We start from the raw sequence: 16,856 nt of genomic DNA on the forward strand, positions 1-16,856 counted from the left end.
CTATTAAAAAAGACTCCATACAGTATACTCCCTAACGATCATTTACATTGTATGTAACAAAGGTGTAGCTAATGGGATGTTTCTAAAGCTTATTCGAAATAATTAAGTGAGGAAGTGGCGGTAGCGTTTGTAAAGTTGCCCTAGATAACTCACTGAAGATAGGCACAAAAGATCCGCCTGTTTCCTTTGGAGGTCTGCTAGGCATTGTCTAGAGCTTATAGAAAATGCACGAGAAATGGCTAAATGTAATAGAGAAATTACTGCATGTTCTGCTATCATACGTCCCAGCTGCTCTCCTGGCCAGCCTCACTTTCTCTATCAGCCCTGCTGCTGCTGCTTTTGTGTTGCAGGCTAAAGTCAGTGCTTGCAGGAATCTTCCCATTCTTTTGCATGGTTCTATATTTAGCTCTTTGGAAGGTTACGGTTATGTGGAATACCATGGTGCAATGTAAGCGCACAGTACAGAAGGAACAATCAGGAAAGGGTTTGCTGAAAGCTTGAAAAGAGCCAGACTGACACCTAGTATTGATTATTTCACTCCTACTGTTGTTAGCAAAGGGGGTTAACTGGCTTTGGCTTTTCTGTGTTTTTTTGTTTTGTTATTTTCGTTCTATTAAGGGAACTACAGCTTGGTAACTTTGGTTTGGGTAATACATATACAGAGGCATTTTGCGGAGATTACATTAATCCATTCTTTGGGTTTGGAGAGCTGGCTGGGGAAGGTCACAGCTGTGCTGTGCTGCAGCATATTCAGGATAAAGCAAAGACTTCTGGTGGACTGGGCGCTCCCAGGAATAATCAGGAGTCACCAGTGAACGCACCCCTCCTCTTTTCACCACTAGCACCTCTTACCAACCACCTCCTCTTGCTCACTCCATCCCTCCCCCCACTGCTCTTTCTTCCAAAACATCCTTGTTTATAAACTTTGATGGAGAATTACACACCGGGCTGGAAAAATGCCTGTTATGAAAGGATTACTAGCACCTCAGAACACCTTCTTAGATACTATAGCGACTAGATTCGACGGAACACGTAAGTCCTCACTTTGTTTCAGCGCATTTCTGTCTCCAGTGAGCTGACAATAGTCAGATAAATTATGATTTTAGTGTTTCTTATGCTTTCATATAGATTATTTTTATTCAGTAAGTAGAGCATGGTTAATAGTATTCCGCTGTAGTTCTTATTCTATAGATTACAATACCTTCTTTCGTGTGTTTTACCTGTATGTTACTGATCACTTACTGCTCTGTTTGTTTTATGTAATTGTGTGTGATGTGTGCTAGTCACAGCTAAATATTTATGTTCAAGTCGTTATAGAAGATAAAGTCTGTGCATTTCAGAACCGTGGACAGCTCTGTCAAGTTCACCTTATGTGATTCTCCAGGCATGTCTGTGCTGAAGCCTCTGCTATATGGTCTATATCTTTTGTCTTGTTATTTTCAGAGAAAAATATGACTTTTTTGGACTAGTATGCTAATTTCTGGCCATATTCTATCAGTGCTCAGGGAGTAGAACCAGTATATAAATTGACCATTATGCTGTGTTTTTTTTTACAGCTTGCTTGTTCGAAGAAGTTTTTTTTATGTGAGCAAGAGTAAGGTTAACCCATTGAAGGAAAGTATAAGTATGAGTTGGACAAGTAACTAGCTTTTTATTATTGCATTGGGCACAGACAGTTCAAGTGTAATAACTTGGTATTAGTATTACTGTGGAATAAAGTTAGACAGATTGGGGGGGGGGGAGAGAGAGAGAGAGAGAGAGAGAGAGAGAGAGAGAGAGAGAGAGAGAGATAACTTGTTAATATGCAAATATATTACTAAACAGTCAGATGTCATTTAGGGTAAATGTTAAAATTGTGTTCCCCATTACAATTGTTACCTAGAGAGAACTTGTTAATAGGTATATATATATATTAATAAACAATCAGATGTCATTTAGAGTAAATGTTAAAATTGCATTCACCATTATAATTGTTACATATTTTTGTTTTATATTGTCGGTGTTCTACTTATCAGTATACATTATATTAGTATACAATGTTGAAGCTTAGTGATAATAATTCAAAGAACCCTCCCCCTCTGTATTCATAAAACTATAAAAAGTTTTTTTTTTATTTGAAGAATTAATCTGCTGTATGTGGCTTTCTCTGTTCATGGAATAGCCTCACTGTAACTCCCTTTGCCTCTCTTCTAGCTCACAATTATGTACTAATAGCCTTCTCTGAGAATAATTTAACAATAGACTGCATAGCGAAAAGTCATAGAATTTTCAGGTAGGGGATCTATTGAAAACTGTATGCATATGTAAATTAGAACAAAAATGCTATTTACCATGGTAATATTGTATATTGGTGAGGATGTACATTCATTCCATGTAAATAAATCCCTAGTTCTCTAGGAATAAGCTTAACGATTCTGTAAAGCAGATTGAAGGGTAAACATATTTAATAAAGATAATCTCAAGACCAATGTTTTGAAAAAAGAAAATATAAATACCCAAACATGGTTGCTATTAGAAAAATATAATTGTCCAGGATTCAGACTAACTAGCAATTAGTTCAGAAGTATGCTTTGAGGAGACTTGATAAAGCATAAAGTAATACAATCCATATAGGCAATGGTGAATTCATGAGTACTGTTCAGTAACTGTTCATGGTATGTTATATTAGGTGAAGATATGGTAAAAAAAACATTATACCACCATATTGACCAGTTAGTCAAATTGCAAGAAATTGCAATGGTAGCACCCAATATGTCTCCTATGTAAACATATTTGATCTTGTAAATAGATTTTGAATGTGTTATTTTTTATACAGTAGATTATGGCTAATGGGTTTGAACTCTCAGACTTAACCATCTATTTTGCTGCACAAAGTAAAACTGCTGTTAACAGTTGTTGTTTTTATTTTACTTGTTTTTGCTAGATTACTCATTGTGAACTAGATCATACACAGATGACTGAAGTTAATGCACTCTTTTAATTTAAGCATATCACATTGGAAGGATGCAGTATGCTGTCATCAATGATAGACTAATCCAGTACTGAATCTCTAATCCAAAGGAGAATTAATTATAATTCTGACCAACCATGCAGAAAGGGAATCCAGATTTCATCTACAAATATGCTGCACTTAAGACTTAACTCCTTTCTTAAATCATATTTTGTACAGCATATATTTACTTAGAATAGTTTCATTTATTAACAAAATAATATTTTTATATACATTTTTCATGAAAAAAACTTGTAATAAGGAACTAATGATGAAATAACACTGTATTCCATATTCTGAGCAATATATACAAATAACACATTATCTGCTTAGACCTATTTTAACCACTTAACTGATTTTTTTTTTTCGCCAGAACTGCACAGAATTTGTTGTGTTTCTTTTCTATTTAATTAAGTTTAAAGAGTATTTTAAAAAATATATTGAAATATTTTATTTATAGACCCCCATTGAAATTAATTTCCCACCCGCCATCAAAAATAGCCCCCAGTGTAACAAAATTCCCTTCAATATTAACCCCCACCCCCTAATGGTAATATGTCCCTGTGGAAGAGACCCCACCCTCACCCCCAGGAACAATTGGTTCCCAATTAAGCTCCACCCCCAATGCCCCTCTGTCACTATATAGCCCGGCCTCTTCACCTCCTTCTTGCAGAGCATGGTGCAGGGGGAACTGATCATCAGTTCGCAGAGCTAAGCTTAACAGTGCTCAGAGGGAAACTATGTTCCTATCCCCTCACTTTTACCTTTACCATTCACATGGCATTCTGGGGCACGATATTGGTAGTGATGTCGGCGGTCACAGACAGCCGCATTACTTCCAGGGGGCCTGAGGAGAAGGAAATCCGATCGGCACATGTGTAAAACGGATTTCCTCCATTACACAAGGGGAATCTGGAGATGCAGCACTAACGCATGAGATGCGACCTGGTTGGGTAACACACTCCTAGCTACTTCTCATCTCATACAGTATGTTAGTGCCAGGCAGGTGCTTAATATTACAATAATAAACAATAACATAAAAATGAACTATTTTGCACAGGGATAACTACAGCACTTTCTCTTATAGTCATTTCTTACTATTTAGCAGGCACAGCAATAACAGAGAATACCCGGTAGTGCACACATTATTTTTTTATGCTGTGTACTTATTCATAAAATGTATGCAGATATAGCCTAACATTAAAAAGGTATGTATAATGCAGTCCAACATTGCAAGAGAGATAAGTATGTGTCTCAGTTTACAGCACTTATGTAAATCATCATTAACATCATAATCAGTTCCTTTTATTTTTAAGTACTGTAGCTAGATTGACATAAACCATTTTACTTCTTGATACTTGTACAATATATTCAGTATAGAATGCAAATAGTAGTAACAGTAAAGTGTATCAATTAGAGTATGTATGTATTATGTTACAGTAATCCATTCATAATTGTTACAATGCTCTATGACAATCAATGATGCAACCAATAATATCAAGGTCTTTCTGAAAAGCAAACTGTCTGCACTTCCAAGGTATTTATCATTCTAAGTTTAATTTCCATGTAATGCAATTCTAATATTCTGGCAAAATAGTTATTTAGGGCTTTCCTAATGCATACATTGTGCGGTGATACATGGAATAATAGCGAAAATAAATGGAAACTGGTTTAAAAATTACTGAAAAATATGATAAAAATGTACTGAGAATAGCTTATAACTATGTATGCTGTTATTATCAAACAAAGTAATGCCAACATGTTACATTTCCTTTTATAAGAATGTCAATATAAAAATAAATGTTCGCAACTGAATGGACAATACTATATTTGAACATGGCATATGCTTATTACTCAAGTGGCCCAGATATGAAATGCAGCTACCAAGCAGAGCAAAATACAATATTTAAATATGAAAAAGTATCAAGGCATAATAATAAGGAGGTTATGCCTAACTGGAATAGGCATTTCAGTCATCCATTGATGCAAGAATAAAGTCTACAAGGGAGAAAATTCACATGAACTCATGTATCAATCAGATTACTCTACACCAGTGAGCAAGTATTTCCTTTTCATGCTGTCCATGCAAATTTGCATTACGTCTAATTCTGTATACATCCTCTCCAATACCACATATATGTATAGACAAATAATACCAATATTGTCATCTGTGAAATTATATAAATATAAACATATATATATATATATATATTTATATATAGGCAATTAAATAGCGGGCACTCTCCAAACAAAACACTTACTTGGCTTTATAATTTGTGCTAAACACAGATTATAAAGCCAAGTCGGTGTTTTGCTTGGAGAGTGCCCGCTATTTAATTGCCTTTAAATTAATCCATATGGACAGCTGTCAATGTGGATTTTTGTGGAAGCACCCTGCATGTTGACAATTGAGGGCTGAGTGCAAGTATACACAGTACATATATACAGTATATATATATATAGAGAGAGAGAGAGAGAGAGAGATTTCATTAAAACATAGCTCTTTAAAGTAATACAAACCAGTATTATGGACATAGCATATCACAGTCACCCCTGCCCCTCCACACCATTATTACCTTATTGCCAGCACAACAGTATTCATCTCATCTCCTGGTGGTCTGTCCTGTCTCTGCTGATGCTATGGGTGCCATTGGGGGGAGGGGGTGGTTTTGACCAACAAAAAGATATTCTACATACATACACAGTTTTGAGTTCTGCGTAATCCCCATATATAATATGATGGGTTATAGGTCTGTAGCGAGTGCTGCAAACAATACACTTTATGCTGTGTATTGTGTTTTAACTACATTTATCCATATAAAATGACGGTACCAATTTTATAGCTTAACATTTTGAAATATCAATTGTGTTGTTGCCTTATAAAATTAGCTTACTGTGATTGGCCTGTTGTATAAACATCTACCAACTGTCTAGGAAAATGGGCTAGACAGAGGCTGGTCTGCTTCTGTAGTGCTTCTCTGTACAAAAGTTAAATACTACAGTACCATCCTGCATACTCTATGCTCTTACTGGACTGTTGCTCCCTTCACACATTTAGGCAGTCTTTTCAGCTTATATGCACCATTCACATTACAACATCAACATATGGAAAAATTGTATATGTTCCACCACACAAAACAAGATGACACTGTTGACATTGCTATCTCTTTTGACTATGATTGGATGACTTTTATTATTTAGGCCAATTAAGGTATTTTAATCCTATAAGATTCAGGGATGATGTAACTCTTGAAAATTCAGAGTCAGTTTTCACTTAGTTGAATACCAGGATAAAAAAACACATCAATAAGTCGTGCTGGTTTAGTGGCAGGTTGGTTGGCCTTTCAGAGCTGGTGCTGGATCCCATTTGTATTTCTTTTCTTGGATACTGGATACTTAGAAGGATAGATTCATAGCCAACTAGTGCATGATGTACATATTGAGAATAACTCTCTTTTTATTTCCATTCAAGATTATATGGTTCTTCAGGCTATAAACTATAGGCTATATAGCCATTTTAATTTGAATGGTTATAATGTTCAACAAAAGAATAGTTCTAATTGTTCAAGAATGTGAATTTAATGTACACTTCTCTGTGGTTAATTTCTAGTGTTTAATTGCTACTGTAGTTGTCTTTAATTATATTTGTACCAGCGATTTCAGATGTTACTATTTACTTTTATCATTGCTTTGCAAATAAGTAACTGTCCTTTCATTGATCTGCAAAGCCTGCTAGTTGCTATTACTGTTATTTGTCACAGTTTGTGCACCATAACCAATAAAAAATATTGTGTCATGTATTAAATGATTGATTTACAGCTTGCATTCCCCATAGGAGTTCCCATACTTCACATTATCTGTACTCTTGTGGCAGAGGACATAGCTATAGGGTAATAATGTGCTTATGGATTTTCTAAAGTTAGATGGCTTGATAAAACTAGACTGTTCAATTCTTCTACTGCTCAGTTTGAGCATTTATCCATTTATGTTTCCTCTGGTTCTACTGTACCTTGAAGAAAGTCTGACAAAACAGAGAGAAGGGAAAACTACATAGTACAAATTGATCCAAATTGATAGCTGTTCTGTGTGAACTTCAGGAGTCAGGCAATTGGTATTGCTGAAATGAGTAGTTTGAAACTTGAGAATTTTTTAACCTACCTTATGTCTAATTCCTAATCACACCTGCCACACTTATTTTATAGCTGTTGCCATGGTACTTCATGCATTATTGAGCACATCTTCTTTCATGACGCAGCATTTCCATCCTTTATGTACATGCCCCTTTTGATGAGACATATGCTACGTTCAATTACAATATTTATGTAATACAATCTGCTACAGTCCTTAAACTAAAGATGAAATTACACATGTAGGTTTTAGGTAAAAATATTCTCATGTATGCTCTTGAATATGCTCATGTATGCTCTTGAAAAAAAATCACATTTTAGAGAGAATTTGATTGAGACCCATAGTTTTAAACTATACCAAATAAAATAAATAAAGAATAGCACATATCTGCTCTTCACTAGGCATGTAGTTTACAGTAAAAAATCAAACATAAAGATGTTCATGCAGTAAGCGCTCAAACCTGCAAAGTCTAATGATCTAGCTAGGTGCATGTGCATATGGTAGGCAAAAAAAAAAGGAAAACAATCACAAAAAAAAAAAAAAAACCCCTCTGGCTAACAACTCGTAAGCAGGAGTATAGTCTAAATTGAATGCCACAGTATACAAACTATAACATGTAGCAAGCAAGCAGGTAAGCATAAATCAATTATGTTTTAATCCCATAAATAAAGTGGGAATACTATTAACAAATAAGCATACACAAAAATGCATAAGACAGAAAATTAACTTTGTGGTAGCAAAGAGATACCACACAATAGGTGCAAATGAGTACCAATGGGGCATAGGGGATATTAGAAATGTCACGGAGTAGGTGCAGTGGGGGATGGATCAATGTCACTGGAAATGTACCAGAAAGTCTTTGATGCGCATGTAATCCCAGGATCTGTACAAACTTAAATCTTCTTTCAATACAGTCAATGAGTGGCGGCCGGTAAGTTTGAACAGGGGTGTGATGGTGCCAACACTGGCCATGGTTCTGCAGTAACCGTAACCCGCACACAGCCCGCTTCTCTGCCGACCAGATTCTGGTCAGGGTTCCCCAGAACTCAGCGGGGAGAGCCTCGTCAAACCGGATCTAAGGTCCAGGCGCTGACAGTCTAGGGACAGCACGGCAGCCGGGATGTAAGTCCCCGCTACCTGTGCTGTGGCCGACGGTGCCCTCCGGTGTCTGGTGCTGACCTGATCCTGCTAACCTGCGACACCACCTAGTCACCGCAGCAGAGGGTAAAGTCCACGGCGGCAAACCGGTGGAGCGGCCGCAGGTCAGGTTTGTGCACGGCGGAGATCTCTTACCGGGGGGCGAGGCTACTCACACCGTTTGGATCCAGGGTCCCTCTGGGCACAGTCCGGAAGGCTGGTGGCAGCAGGAGTGCGGCGTGTTGTTCTTATCTCCCGGATTCCACACAGTCTGGGGTGGCGGTTGATGTGTAGTTACTGCCTGGGTGTCTCCAACGCGTTTCGGCCGGCTAAGGCGCCCTTTTTCAAGGATAATATGTTGGTAACATAGTGTCTGTATTTAAAGGGGTTGGGGCCCTCCTCCAGATGCCGGTTGGAGGAAAGCACAGGAGCCACACCTCCAATGCAAATCAGAAGGTTAGGCGAAGTGAACATAATCCCTAATGGGATTCAGTGTATGAAGAAAAGGGGGGGAAGGGAATGGTGCATAATACAATAGAATTTCTTTCTCCCCTTAATAAAATAAAATCAAGACATATACACATGGGCGAGTGCAAAAAGGATTAATGAAAATCAATAATGGAAATCGATATAAATATACTAAAATAAAAATAAAAACAATAACGCTTCTTTAAAATGTGGATCTCACCAAGTGAGTACATTGTACTTGTCTTAAATAACCTGGGCAAGTCTCCAGGTATCTAGCCAATAAAAATAATAGTATAATATAGGTATTTTCAAATATTCGCCCTAGGGGCGATGGAGCTGCAGTGTGGTTCCAGTGTGTGTAAATACACTCTAGATGGCAGCTAATGTAGTATTCTATATTACATAGTCCTAATGCCTCTAGGGGAATAAAACTCCATATGGTGAGACTTAACAAAATGGTTTTATTCACATTCAATCGAAATGAAGTGAATCAAGGCTGGTTGATGATATATAATGGCCGTGGCCCTATGAATGTAAAGTAAGGGGCAGCTCATTAAATTGGTTCCTTGTCCTACATTAAAATGGTACCCCTTATATGATAGTTTGGATTTCTAAATCCACATTCAGTCCTGCAGGCACTAAGGTTTTAAGGTCCATGATCCACTTGATCTCCTCTCTACTTAATTTCTTATTGTAGTCACCTCCTCTCCAGTTTGGTTTAACTAATTTTATTCCTACAAACCTCAGTAGGGAGGCGTCTTTATTATGCTCAGTTTTGAAATGTAGTGACACGCTATGCTCATCAAATCCTTTCTGGATATTCCTTCTATGTTCTCCTTTTTTTTTTTTTTTGTTTTTTTTGTGATTGTTTTCCTTTTTTTTTTTGCCTACCATATGCACATGCACCTAGCTAGATCATTAGACTTTGCAGGTTTGAGCGCTTACTGCATGAACATCTTTATGTTTGATTTTTTGCTATATATCATTTATAGGTTAAGTGGTTACCTAGGCAGTAAGCTGCTCCCATTTGTAACTCTTGGTACAGAGTACTAGAGCGCACCTACCAACTTCTATTCTTCAATGTAGTTTACAGTACCTTGGTGTCGAAAAGTATAATATTAATTGATGAACTACAGATCTGTTGTCCATAGCATTTGACATGCAGAAGATTGATATTGTCCTGTATATGTTGTTCTGTACTTTATACACTGTACATGGATTATTAATGAGATTTGCAGGTATGTACATGATCAGTTACATGATATTACATTTTTAGCACACATGTATCTTTTTTTTCTCTCTTCCTATAGTTATTTTAATTTCCCGGGCACAGCTTACAATTTATGGTGCTACTGATTGCTTTTCCCTGTTTTAAATACCTTTTTTGGATTAGGAGTACGTAACTTTTCAAGATCGACTATACTCGTGTACATGCAATGAGTGTGATTGGCATAACTATTAATTATTCTCAATTTTAGAATTGAGATAATCCAACCCCTCAGCACTGTTTCTGCTTTTTTTATTTCAGTCATATAATAAATGTTTCCATAATATTATTTAAAATAAAGAAAAACGTTTTGTCATGAAACCTACTAGTAGTCTTGAAAAGAGGCATGTCATCATGTTATTGGTGATTGAGTTTGGAGTACAGGCAATAGATTATTACCTGTACAATGCAATAGGCATGCAAATACTAGTTTTGCCTTTACTTATTATGTGTTGGATATGTGCGCTTGAATGAATTACTAGGTGATTGTGTCTATCTCAATGTACAGTAACGTTACTCATATACCCTCTCTGATAAATGTATGGTGCATATTTAATGGTTGTTCTCATATCTATCAATTGCCAATTATATATTAGATTATGTTGCTATTTAGTAGGTAATCAAATTATTACCATTCATTCATGTACCAAAGTTGCCTAAAACTTTAAACTCAGCTGATCCACTAGCCATTATTGATCTAGCTCCTAAAGCTGGGAACACACTGGGTCATTTATCGGCTGTTCAATGGAATGGTTGATATATTGCGAGCATCGCAGTGAGTGTGTACCCCCAGTATGTCTGTGACTACATCGTTCACAGACATATCACATTGGTTGTGCAGCACAGCAGATGGCAGATATATCTGCAGATATATTGGTGCATCTGCAGGTGTGTACTGGTGACCTACCGATCTCCCGAACACATGTTGCAGGGACCCCGGGGTGAGTGACAGCTCAACTGGTTGGACAAATTAAGATGCCCACCCAGTTTTGATGTCTGATCCAATACATCAGGTGGACAATTTGTAAGTGTACATGCACATATTAATCATCAGATATGTCTGGTGTGTCCCCAGCTTTACACTGGAATGTATTAGAATGATTTAGACTTCATAGAGATGAAACAATTTCAATGATAAATGTGTCACACCTAACATGCAACAGTGTTTTCATTGTTTGCTAATTCTTTAAGCCAGTGCTATTTTTTTATGAATGTTCTTGACTGTGTCCTATCTTGTATAACTGTCCCGCCTTCTTTGTAAGTCTTCTGATAATGATGTGATTATCTATTAAAAAATATCTCTTTTCTGCCTACAACTGTTATAACACATTTTCATATGTGGTATATCAGGCATAGCCTGCAAATATTAGCACTGTGGAAGTAATATAATAGGATTATATTTGACAGACCTGAATGCACAGTGTTAGAGTAACAATGAAAATAAGCCCTTCTGTTAATAATGTTAGAGATTTGTACCTATTATTTGAGAAGAAGTGATAATTCTTTAAACTGTCAAACCAAGAAGACAGAACACTGTACATGTACATGCACTTCCCAGTTTTATCCATTTAACTAGCTAATATTTGTTACAAAAAGTGCTCAGAAGTTGTCAGTGTTTTATGATTCAATTATGTCAAGAACATCTATTTGTAACTTACTCAACATGATTTTATTTAAAAAAAAATATTTATATAAACATAACATTAATATTTTCATATCGATCACCGATATATTGAATAGCTACATGACAGACACTGGTGGAGGGTGAAAGGATGCAGAGGGGGTGGGAAGTCCCTGTGCAATTGAATAATTAATGGTCATTTTACATATATGTACATATGTAACTGCTCTATTCCTAATTCAGACATCATTAGGGGAGAACAGTTGACATCAAGCAGTAAATAGACATGTACTATAATGATGTCATAATGTAAATATATCTGAATTAAGACTCTTGCAATGGAATGGCTGGAAAGGGCAGCCTGTGTGTAAGCATCCCATTAGTTACATTCACAGGACTTGGGGGCTGGAGCCCTGGAAGTTATTAATGCACATTAACACAGCAGTGACTATGTAATAATTAATAAGTGTTGTATTAATTATTTAATTTTATTATGCTTCCATAATATAGTTCACCAAAGTACTAACTTTTCAGATCTATATATCTGAATTCTAAATAATATAAAATTCTTCTTTTCACATTTATTTACTTTAATATAAGTGGGCCATACTTATTATTATAAATTGGTAGAATAAGCTTGTTTCTGTCATTACCTCAAGATTATCACACTTGACAAACCATAGACCATTTTATTATTAGCTCTTTTACAATTGTTTTATTTATACCAAATTCTCTTTTCTTTTTGACCTCATGCCTATATTCCAATCCATCAAATTATTGTTATGGCAGCCAATTGTGCACATACTGTATGGGCATTAGAAATGTAATTTGAGATCTTTATGTAAGTATTAAATCATGTAATTATTATCTATAGAGATTTGGTAAGAAATGTCTCATTACAACCTTTTAAGTATTTTAGTTGTTTATGTATTATTAAAATACAACAACTTTAGTGGAATTGAATAAAATACACCTAACTCCTTTGAACTTAGGACCTCATTCAGAGTCGGTCGAAGCGGCCGCACGGTCGTAAGGGAAAAGGGGCCGGATATGCAAATGATTCCCTCGCAAGTTGCGTCCCTAAGTTCGGATCGGTAGCTGGCCGACCAAGGGGAGGAAGCGGCCGGAATTAAAAAAAATACGCCCCCTTCTCGTACGCATTGCACGTCATCTCCGGGCATATAAGGATTAATTGAGACCATGGGTAACCATCGGAACTGGTCGTAGAGCTTAAGGTTGACATACCCTCTCTTAAGCTCTACGATCATGTCAGTGTAAAAACCTCCCATGTCACATGTGCCATGACGCTACTTTGTTAATTATGCGCTCATAAACCGTATGCACTCCCATAAAACGCCGTTTGCATAATTAGGCACGCCTGCGTTCGGATCTCCACTCCCCCATTTTCAAGCACCTTCCCCTGTTAGCACCCACAAACGCCTCAATCTGTCACTCAAACTACCGACCTGGCTGTGTTCAAGGAGAGAGAAATTTCTGATCGTAGCGGCTAGTTTGCGCACGCGCATTGCGAACTTTATGCATGCGCAGTATAGCGAACATCGGTGGCGTACGACCGTGCGGCCACTTCGACCGACTCTGAATGAGGTCCTTAGTCCTTACACATGTCTTAAAACAAATGCCTCTGTAAAACAAAAATAATGAATAGTCTCATGGTACTGGATAATAGTAATTAAGAATCAAGAAATATAAAGTTGTTACCACAGCTCCATAGCTCAGTAAATGCCAGTTCATACTTAAAATCAGGGAAATTGCCAGGTCTATCAACCCAGCAAATTACTGGGTCTCAGCCCGACCCTGGTTTAGAGCAGGGTCATGGACCCTGGTCTTTGTCCCGGGTTGTTACTTTTCACACATACTAAAAACCCAGGTCGATGTGCGTTCACATGTAAAAACCTGGAATTTTCATGTACTGTATGTGTGAAAGGGGCATGCGGTGAAGTCTGAAAGGATCAGGTAAAGCCCGAGTACTTTTAAGCAGTAGGATAATATCCTCACGGATATAAGTACAATATTCTTTGGGTGTACCAGAATCAGACCAGACTATGTAGTACTGTTTGAAGATTTGGGGATTGGTGCATGCTTCCTAGTCTCGAGTTTCCCTGGGGTATAAATGTGAGGTTACAACATTTAAAAATGCCTTTGTAATTCATCAACATCACTAAAACCAAAGAACTAATAACTCAAATGACACAGAAAATTGTGAACCTGCATTGATTAGAAAATGGTTATAAAAAAAAAATAGTACAGAGTTGAAATTACCATTACACACAATCAGGCAAATAATAAAATAGCAATAAAAGCATGGAACAGTTTAGAATTTACCAGGAAGAGGATGCATGAGCATACTGCCCTCATGTACAGTGAGGAGGATAGTAAGAGAGGAAAAGATGAACCCTAAGATCACAGTTTCAGAGCTTTGACAAATTTTATTGGATTGACAAATGGAATCATGTGAAGTGGTTAGATGAGACAAATATTTAAACTTTTGGCCATGCTCACCTTCAACATATTTGGGGAAAGTAATTTATTGCAAACAAAGAATCAAAAATGATATTCACTGAAAAATATAGTGGTGGATCATCAATACCTTTAAAGCTGTTTTGCTGCTGGTGGTACAGGGACACTTGTGAAAATCAATAGCATAATAAATTCCAGTCTATACCAGGAGTCTTTAGGCCGACATCTGTCTGCTACTTCCAGAAGACTGTATCTTCAGCAAACAAAAATGCCCAAAAACACACATCACTATTCAGACTGAAATGGTTGCTGGAACAAAACATCTAAGTTTTGCAATGGCCCTCTTAGTCTCCAGATTTGAACCTAGTTGAAAATGCATGGTGTGTATTGAGGAGTGCAATTCAAAACTCAAGAATATTAAGGCATTGGAAATGTTCAGCATGGAGGAGTTGTCCAAGATCCCTCAACAAGTGTTTGCAAACTTTATTAACCACTTACAGTAGCTGGCTAATATGTTTTCTAAAAATATCCCCATAAGATATGTTAATTATTTTATATAATTTGATCATTTAAAAAATCAACAATTTTGGGGACATTTTTGGAAAAAAATGTTTTATACAATGTGACATTCTGTGGGATTTTGCTCAGTAGAATGATCAGTGGTCCACTATTTGGGTGCCCAAATAAGGGTCACCATATACCTTGTCCAGGTTAAAACAAACAAAGTTATGCTGTCATTTTGTCAGTATACAGCAACAGAAATAACAAATAACCTAATGGTAAGTGTAGCACGTTCAAGCACTGTTGAAGCAAGAGCCAGGAACTCCCTCAGCTGTCTAGTTTCTGCTGAGCTGCTGTAGTCTCATTTCTTCAGCCCTAATTAGCTATCAATGGCAGCTAGCCTGCACACAACTTTATGCAAAGTCACAGAGTCCTGCCTTCTTCTTGCAGGTATGGCCATTGGTCTTCTGGTCTCTGTCTCTTGGCCCACTGACCTCCTGTCCTTGCTTAACTGCCACAGCCTCATCTGGGCTATGGCAGTATCCTATGGGCAGCCAGCAGATAGGCAGATACTGTAGGTGTGGTCACACCCTTTTTTAGACTTGTGTGCATGAATCTCATATTAATTGCTGCACCACCTAGCTTCATTTTACAACAACAATGAAAAATAAATATATTTTTACAGTCCTGCACTAACAGAAGCCACTGCTGGCATGGAGGGGGGAAAGCAGGGGGAGACAGTGCTGTTGCAATGCAGTCAGCCAAGGCTGATGCCTGAATATCAGAATCACACATCACAAATGTCCACCAGCACTTCCTTTAGTTAGGGGAGAGAAGGGAAGCCACAGCTTCCTGGAGGCCCCTGAGCCTGGGCTGGGCTTCAGGAAAACTGTCTTCCTGTAGCTTGGGGTGTCCAATCCTTTTAGGATCTTCCTTCTATAGCATAGTCAACAGAAAAGGCTGGGGGGAGGTTGCCATGGCATTTGAGGTTCTATCCAGGTGGGATGAACCTGGAAGTTGCAGGACAAGCTGTCAGGATAAGCCTAGCTTGGCATGGTCACATCTAATGCGACCACACCAGGTAAGTGGATAGACATTACAGAAAGAAGCTGACTCTTATTATTTGTGCCAGAGAGGCTTCAACAAATATTAAATTAAATATTTATCGGATTTCTGGAACCTTGATTTTTATAAAATATGCTGCATAAAACAGTTGTTGAATATGAAATACTAGCTTTTATTTAGAAAAAGAAAGAATATGATACAGAAAAAAGTATGAATGAGATGTGCAGAAACATGTTAATTATGTATTAAAGAATACTAAAAGCAAATACAACTTACCTTCTGTCAAAAAAAGCTACCACTATCATTCACAAATACTGTATATACTGTAGGTAAAACATTCTGCCCTTTATAAGGTTGGTTGGCTTATTCACAATATAGTGCCAATAGTTACATTTTGTTAGAATAAAAATGTTTATAATAATTTAAATATAAAAATTGTTTAAAAAGATGTTTAAGGGACTTTTTGATAGAAATTGCTGTCCACAAGACACTTTTGTTTAGAAAATATATGAAGAGATAATTTTGTTCTGTATTCCAAAACATTTTTATGCCCAATCTTCTTAAAATAGTTTAACTCAAGAAACAAATAATTTTGTAAAATATCAAAATCTGGTAAAATGTTTCTCTTTGTCTAGTCCTAGGTGTTTAAAGGAATACTGTACTCAACTTTTGTACTTATTGCTACTGCTCTTCCCAACCATCCTGGAATGTTATATCTACTGTAGATTTCTGAATATTTACCCTCACCCTCATTATTATGAACAATTGTTCCTAGTGCCTCATAATTAAAAAAAACAGAATAAGATACAATTATGAAATAAACTTTACTTTAAGTAACATCTCTAGACTCCCCAAAACCTTATTTACAAAAGCATTGGTATCAGTGGGAGTTCTTTTTTTGCATTACTAATTGAGATTTGTGAATTTCAGCAAACAAAATTCTGTGGTTCGTAAACCTGTAGCTAAAATATCTAAGTATTTAAATCTATATATCTATCTATCTATCTATCTATCTATCTATCTATCTATCTATCTATCTATCTATATAGTATTGAAAAAACTAACAGCACTAACAAAATTAAATAATTTCCTTTTCCGTAATTCACAGATGTAGTACATCATTAATCTTGGCACAAATCTATATGGATCCTTAGGAGGCATAAAGAAATATGTAGCAATATTCCTTGTCACTGTTGTCACCT

At 36.8% G+C, this 16,856-nt stretch overlaps 1 protein-coding gene across 3 annotated transcripts in view; it reads left to right on the forward strand.

The window, feature by feature from the left end:
• Window positions 1–956: 956 nt before the first annotated feature.
• KCNH8 (potassium voltage-gated channel subfamily H member 8) overlaps window positions 957–16,856 on the forward strand; it is a 543,344-nt gene continuing 527,444 nt past the window's right edge. For all 3 annotated transcript variants that reach the window (XM_088463391.1, XM_088463397.1, XM_088463404.1), the window contains exon 1: window positions 957–1,032. In XM_088463391.1, coding sequence (XP_088319517.1) covers window positions 957–1,032 — 76 coding nt within the window. The remainder of the gene's footprint in view (window positions 1,033–16,856) is intronic.

The sequence above is a fragment of the Taudactylus pleione genome, unplaced genomic scaffold (genome assembly GCF_031769625.1).
Source record: "Taudactylus pleione unplaced genomic scaffold, aTauple2 ptg000053l, whole genome shotgun sequence".
In the NCBI taxonomy this organism is placed as follows: Eukaryota; Metazoa; Chordata; class Amphibia; order Anura; family Myobatrachidae; genus Taudactylus; species Taudactylus pleione.